Source organism: Thunnus albacares, chromosome 22 (genome assembly GCF_914725855.1).
Source record: "Thunnus albacares chromosome 22, fThuAlb1.1, whole genome shotgun sequence".
NCBI lineage: Eukaryota > Metazoa > Chordata > Actinopteri > Scombriformes > Scombridae > Thunnus > Thunnus albacares.
The window spans coordinates 776,945-784,444 of NC_058127.1; the positions used below are offsets into that span (position 1 = coordinate 776,945).

Consider the following 7,500-nt stretch of genomic DNA (forward strand, 5'->3'; position numbering starts at 1 on the left):
TGTATATGTGTGTATATGTGTGTATATGTGTGTATATGTGTGTATAGGTATGCGTGTGTGTGTATGTGTGTGCATGTATGTGTGTATGTGTGTGTGCGTGAGGTGATATGACATCATCAATAATTATGATGATGTTTATTATAATCATTATTATAATTATTCACATGACCCTGATATTCAGTCTAAAAACCCCACTGGAACCATCAGACAGCAGCAGTCCCAGTTGCCATGGTTACGCTCACTGTCATGGGTGATGTCAGAGGAGGAGGAGGACATTTCCCTCCTCCTCCCAAAGCACTGTGGGTAATGGAGTCCCATGGGGAAACAGGAGGGGAGGCGTGGCCTCAGGTGACCATGCTCCGCCCCCACCGTGCTCATTCACTCACTTTTTAAATTTTGTGTCTGGTCAGGAGCAGGGAATCATGGGTACTGTAGTCCAGCAGTAGGGGACGCTGGCTAATGAAGACCTTTAGCTGGGACTTGTGGGTAATGTAGTCCTTCTGTGCTGTAGATAAATATAGGTCGTGTAATCCTTCACTGCAGCCAGGAACTGTGGGCAATGTAGTCCATAGCCTTCGGTTTAAAAATGGAAGTTTTCAGTTTCAGTTTAACCTCCTTGTTGTTGCCAAGCAACAACTGAGACAGTGATCACCAGAAACTCTCTGAACTGTCCAATGCAACAGAAGGGGATTGTGGGTGTTGTAGTCCAGATGAGGGGTTGTAGTCCTGGCAGAGGGAGATTGTGGGTGTTGTAGTCCAGCATAAGGCTATTGTAGTCCAGATGAGGAGGGTTGTGGGTGTTGTAGTCCAAACATACACAGATTCTGAATTTTTTAGTAGCTTTAGTTAGGGGGTAGTGGGAGTTGTAGTCAAACAGAAGCGTTTAGTGGGAGTTGTAGTCCAACAGAAGGGGGTAGTGGGAGTTGTAGTCAAACAGAAGCGTTTAGTGGGAGTTGTAGTCCAACAGAAGGGGGTAGTGGGAGTTGTAGTCAAACAGAAGCGTTTAGTGGGAGTTGTAGTCCAACAGAAGCGTTTAGTGGGAGTTGTAGTCCAACAGAAGGGTTTAGTGGGAGTTGTAGTCCAACAGAAGGGTTTAGTGGGAGTTGTAGTCCAATAGAAGGGTGTGGTGGGAGTTGTAGTCAAACAGAAGGGGGTAGTGGGAGTTGTAGTCCAACAGAAGGGTGTAATGGGAGTTGTAGTCCAACAGAAGAATGTAGAGGGAGTTGAAGTCCAACAGAAGGGGGTAGTGGGAGTTGTAGTCAAACAGAGGGGTTTAGTGGAAGTTGTAGTCAAACAGAAGGGGGTAGTGGGAGTTGTAGTCCAACAGAAGGGTGTAATGGGAGTTGTAGTCCAACAGAAGAATGTAGAGGGAGTTGAAGTCCAACAGAAGGGGGTAGTGGGAGTTGTAGTCAAACAGAAGGGTTTAGTGGGAGTTAGTTGTAGTCAAACAGAAGGGTGTGGTGGGAGTTGTAGTCCAACAGAGGGGTGTAGTGGGAGTTGTAGTCAAACAGAAGCGTTTAGTGGGAGTTGTAGTCCAACAGAAGGGGGTAGTGGGAGTTGTAGTCAAACAGAAGCGTTTAGTGGGAGTTGTAGTCCAACAGAAGGGTTTAGTGGGAGTTGTAGTCAAACAGAAGCGTTTAGTGGGAGTTGTAGTCCAACAGAAGGGTTTAGTGGGAGTTGTAGTCCAATAGAAGGGTGTGGTGGGAGTTGTAGTCAAACAGAAGCGTTTAGTGGGAGTTGTAGTCCAACAGAAGGGTTTAGTGGGAGTTGTAGTCCAATAGAAGGGTGTGGTGGGAGTTGTAGTCAAACAGAAGCGTTTAGTGGGAGTTGTAGTCCAACAGAAGGGTTTAGTGGGAGTTGAAGTAAAACAGAAGGGTTTAGTGGGAGTTGTAGTCCATCAGAAGGGTGTAGTGGGAGTTGTAGTCCATCAGAAGGGTGTAGTGGGAGTTGTAGTCCAACAGAAGGGTTTAGTGGGAGTTGAAGTCCAACAGAAGGGTGTAGTGGGAGTTGTAGTCCATCAGAAGGGTGTAGTGGGAGTTGTAGTCCATCAGAAGGGTGTAGTGGGAGTTGAAGTCCAAAAGAAGGGTGTAGTGGGAGTTGAAGTCCATCAGAAGGGTGTAGTGGGAGTTGTAGTCCAACAGAAGGGTTTAGTAGGAGTTGTAGTCCAACAGAAGGGTGTAGTGGGAGTTGTAGTCCAACAGAAGGGTGTAGTGGGAGTTGTAGTCCAACAGAAGGGTTTAGTGGGAGTTGTAGTCCAACAGAAGGGTTTAGTAGGAGTTGTAGTCCAACAGAAGGGTTTAGTGGGAGTTGTAGTCCAACAGAAGGGTTTAGTAGGAGTTGTAGTCCAACAGAAGGGTTTAGTAGGAGTTGTAGTCCAACAGAAGGGTGTAGTGGGAGTTGAAGTCCAGTCCAGTTGTTTGATACTTTAAGCCCTGAATAGACTGTGTGTTTGAGCCCCATCGTTTTATTTACAGTCACACAAGTCTTTATGTACACTACACACACACACACACACACACACACACACACACACACACACACACACACACACACACACACACACACGCACCATCTTCACATAAATAAATAAATAAATAAATAGATAAATAAATCAATAAATAAATAGGATAATATAAATACTTCAATACCAACTGAATTCTACAGTCCTGATTCATTATTTACTGATAATACAGGATTATTGAATCAACACATAAATCAATCAATTGATCATCTGTCTCCATCTCTCCGTCTGACACACAGACAGCTGGAGAGACAGACAGGTTCGTCCTTCTCTTAAAGAAACAGATCTCTCTTGGTTACCATGGTTACAGCATCCATCCAGCGCCTGTGTTCTGTCGTCATCCTCCCATAGAAAGAAAACCAAAACAATAAAAAGACAAACATCTGCTCTCCGTGGCGGCGGTTTCCACGGAGATGGTGCCCGTCGCTGGCAGTGGCCAATCAGAGTCTGTCGCGGGTGAGGACCCAGATGTACGGGCCGCTCTGCTCCTCGATGACGGCTTTGACCAGGTGGTACACCTCCTCGAAGCTGTCGCCGTGCACGATGGCTGCACACACACACACACACACACGTACAGTTAAAAAACAAACCTTAACAAAGCTCTAAACGTGTCATAAACATACATGTAGAGTTTTTACCTGTGAAACATTCGAGGAAGTCTTGTTCCAGTTTGATGGCTCGATCCAGAGCTTTCCTCGCCTGATCCTCCGACAGACGCTTATTCAGATCCCTGCACTCACACACACACACACACCCACACGCACACACACAGCGTCAGCATGTCCTCAGCTCCCATAATGTGACGTATTTGATGACATCACTGATGACCTCACAGACTCACAGGATGTTCTCCAGGGATCGTGGTCGGATGAAGATGGCGATGGGGTGGAGCTGAGCTGCCTGCAGCCTCCTCACTGCGTTGGCCGACACGTCCAGGATGCAGTGCTTCCCCTGCTTCACACACACACACACAATGTTAAATTTAATGTCTTTAAATCATCGCCATGGTAACTATAGATTTGAATACATCTTTTGATCTTGACATCCTGTATGAAACATCGCCATAGCAACCCCTAACCCTCTACAACCAAACCTGAAAATGATAACGAAATTTCACCATGATGATAATAAAAGTTAAAATTAAAAACATCCCCATGGTAACCTTAACATCCTAGAAACATCACCATGGCAACCACTATGACACCTTAAACCTGAACACTGTAGAATTTATAATATGGAGACATCACAATAGCCGTAACATCTCAGTACGATCACTATGGAAAAATCACCACGGTAACTATAACAGACTGGAAATATGACTTAACTTTGACATCCCATAATGTCGCCATAGAAGTCATAACCTGCTGGAAATGTCACCATGGCAACATGATCCTGCACTAGCATCACCATCAACTGCAACATCTCATAAATGTCACCATGGCAACTGAAATGGCCAAGACATATTACACTGCTGATCATAAACTGGTAGCATCACCATGGTAACCACAATCTGGAGGACACACTGACCAACCTAACCAATCCGGTTCAAGCATTACCTTGATACCCGGAACTTCTTGGAGACATTACCATGGTAACCATACTCTCATATAAACCCCGATGGAAAAAGCACCATGGTAACCATATTCTTATATGAACCCTGTCACCATGGTAACCATATTCCCATGGAAAACCTGTAGGAAACATCACCATGGTAACCATACTCTCATATAAACCCTGTAAGAATCATCACCATGGTAACCGCACAGTCATATAAACCCTGTAGGAATCGTCACCACGGTAACCAGCGTGTCTCACCTGTTCGGCCACCTGTCTGACGCTCTGCACCGACGTCCCGTACAGGTGGTTGTTGTACTGGCCCGCCTCGATGAAGCGGTGGGACTGGATGTCTCGCTCCATCTGTTCCCGTGACGACACAAAGTGGTAGTCCCGCCCGTCGACCTCGTAGTCCCTCTGCGGGCGGGTGGTGTCTGTGGACAGAGAAGAAGACAGAGCGGTCACTTCCTGTTCAGGCTCGCAGCTTCCTGTTCGCGGTTACGACGGTGAAACTCACGAGGGACGCAGGAGCCGAACTTGTCGGGGAACTCGGACAGCAGGTCGTCGTTGACTCGGTCTTTGGTCGGACCCAGGATGATGACAGGACGAGCGTAGTCCACTGAGACAGAGACACAAAGCTTTATTTACACCTGCTGCAGGTGACAAACTCACCTGAACGGTAACTTTGATCAGCTGCGTCTTTAATCACTGACAGGATGTTTACTCAGAAACTCAGAGACGATTCATTTAGATGTTTCTCAGTTTAGGTTTTAGAGGCTTGTTATCGGTCAGATTAAGGTTTATTTTAATTACTTTTATATTATATTTATTTACGTTTGGTAGTCTGAGTCCGTCACTGAGGGGTTTTTGTGATTTGATTTGGTTTTAGTTTGATTTTGCAGCAGCTTTTCTCAAAAAACTGTGACATCATTCGTGATGTTTTATGTTTCTTTCTGTGGTAAAACTGCAAGCAAAGAAAAATAACGTGATGTTTTTTAAACTGGTCGACGGCGTCGTGTTTGTCGGCAGGTGAGATTTATTCATCTTCCACCTGAATGACGTCAGTTACCGCCAAACAAACGCCACGATTGGTCCGAACCACAAACACGTTTCATGCTTATTATTCATGTTGATTACTGCGATCACAGATCAATATCCTGAAGGGATTGTGTGAGTGTTTTGGTGCATATTTTCTCTAAAAACAAACACAGCTAAAGGTTAACGAGGATTCAAATATCCTAAAGACTGTCGTGTTGTATAAAGTCAAATATAAACATCTGTAGAATAAATAAAGTTTACCTTCGATCTGAGTGACGAGCTCGTAGCTGTGAACGAAACCTTCTCTACCTGCCGGCAGAAAACAGTCAGTTACAAACATCACACATGAAAACAGGCGTGTAGTTAAAGAACACGCGTGTTACCTTTACTCTTCATCCGTGACCACTCCTTCCTCTCCACCCTGAAACACACACACACACACACACACGCACACACGCACACACACACACACACACACACACACACACACACGCACACACGCACACACACACACACACACACGCACACACGCACGCACACGCACGCACGCACACACACACATACACACACACGCACACGCACACGCACGCGCGCGCACGCACGCACGCACGCACACACACACACACACACACACACGCACACACACGCACACACACACACACACACACATTAAAGATTGCAGAATAACAGAGCAGTGATAAATGTGTTATTGATCAGTGATAAATATGAGCTGCTATCAGTGCAGCAGCAGTAATATAACATAATGTATATATATATATATGTGTGTGAACCTGTGTTTGGAGGGGATGTATCCCAGCTCCTCCAGCTCCCCCTGCTGGTTGACCCGTCTGGCCTGCCACCACTCGTCGTCAGCGCTGTCCATCACATGAAGCACCTCCCCGAAGTTAAAGTCCAGAGCTTGTGACAGGACGCCGCAGTCCCACTGCTTGTCGTAGTCGAACAGCGACCTGAAACACGTCACGTCAACACTGAGGACACCGGGGACCACCGCCGCCGCTGACAGGTGATTACCCGCCGCCCCGGGGCGTGTGTGTGATGATGACTCGGCTTACCTGACGTAGAAGCTGCGGTTGGTTCTCAGACTTCCAGACGAGCTGTTCATCATCTGCTCCCTCAGGTCGTGGATCTTTGCTTCAAAGCGGCTGTACTCTGCAGATACAACGTCATCAGACTGAGTTCTCATGTTCCTTTAATTAACGAACAACTTCAAAACAAACTGGAGATTATTACTACTACATTACTCACCAAGAAGTACTCAGATCCTCTACTGCAGTACAAGTACCAATACATCAAAGTACAAATACTCCTACAGTAAAAGTACATAAGTATTATGTTCCAGCCAATCACAGGAGACACTCAGCAATTAGTCTGATCCAGAGACACTCAGGAATTAGTCTGGTCCAAAGACACTCAGGAATTAGTCTGATCCAGAGACACTCAGGAATTAGTCTGATCCGGGCTGAGGGTGAAAATATCACTTTTACAAGGTTTCAATGTGTTATTGATGATGATTAATATCAATAACATTAAATCCACAAACTGCAGACAGACGACCAAAGTTATTGATCTGAGATCCAACTGATCATCTGATGGACAGATTGTTGATTGATTGATCAGATGGACATTCAGTCTAATAAAAGTACAAATACTCCATTACAAGTAAAAGTACATAAGTATTATGAGCTTGATGTAGTTAAAGTATTGCAGTAAAAGTACATAAGTATTATGAGCTTGATGTAGTTAAAGTATTGCAGTAAAAGTACATAAGTATTATGAGCTTGATGTAGTTAAAGTATTGCAGTAAAAGTACATAAGTATTATGAGCTTGATGTAGTTAAAGTATTGCAGTAAAAGTACATAAGTATTATGAGCTTGATGTAGTTAAAGTATTGCAGTAAAAGTAGTGGTTTGGTCCCTCTGACTGATATATTATTATATATGACATCATTAGATTATTAATAGTGAAGCATCAGTGTTAGAGCAGCATGTTACTGTTGTAGCTGCTGGAGGTGGAGCTAGTTTACACTACTTTATATACAGTTAGCTAGTTTAGTCCAGTGGTTCCCAACCTAGGGGTCGGGCCCCTCCAAAGGGTCAGCAGATAAATCTGAGGGGTGGTGAGATGATTAATGGGAGAGGAAAGAAGAAAAAACAAAGTTCTGATACACAAATCTGTTTTCAGTTTTTGGACTTTTTCTCTAATCTTTGATTTTTGCTGAAATATTGGATCATTTGAGCATTTATTGAAATGAAAGCATGTGAGAAGTTTAGAGGGAAAAATCACTATTTGGTGGAGCTGTTAACAACTCATAGACATGTGAAATGTGACCCCGACTACACACTGCTTTTTGTAAGACGTGAAAAGA

The 7,500-nt window shown here is 44.6% G+C and overlaps 1 protein-coding gene across 2 annotated transcripts in view; it reads right to left on the bottom strand.

Moving 5' to 3' along the window:
- Positions 1 to 2,580: 2,580 nt before the first annotated feature.
- The window catches only part of LOC122973696 (disks large homolog 4-like), a 43,421-nt gene continuing 38,501 nt past the window's right edge, over positions 2,581 to 7,500 (bottom strand). Inside the window, exons 11-19 of one of the 2 annotated variants that reach the window (XM_044341407.1) lie at positions 6,187 to 6,283; positions 5,905 to 6,081; positions 5,497 to 5,534; positions 5,375 to 5,422; positions 4,593 to 4,694; positions 4,337 to 4,509; positions 3,363 to 3,472; positions 3,160 to 3,251; positions 2,581 to 3,068 (exon numbers count right to left, since the gene is read on the bottom strand). In XM_044341407.1, coding sequence (XP_044197342.1) covers positions 2,962 to 3,068; positions 3,160 to 3,251; positions 3,363 to 3,472; positions 4,337 to 4,509; positions 4,593 to 4,694; positions 5,375 to 5,422; positions 5,497 to 5,534; positions 5,905 to 6,081; positions 6,187 to 6,283 — 944 coding nt within the window. In that variant the 3' untranslated portion in view covers positions 2,581 to 2,961. Of the gene's footprint in view, positions 3,069 to 3,159; positions 3,252 to 3,362; positions 3,476 to 4,336; positions 4,510 to 4,592; positions 4,695 to 5,374; positions 5,423 to 5,496; positions 5,535 to 5,904; positions 6,082 to 6,186; positions 6,284 to 7,500 lie in introns of both variants that reach the window. The other variant, XM_044341406.1, reaches the window with a different exon arrangement.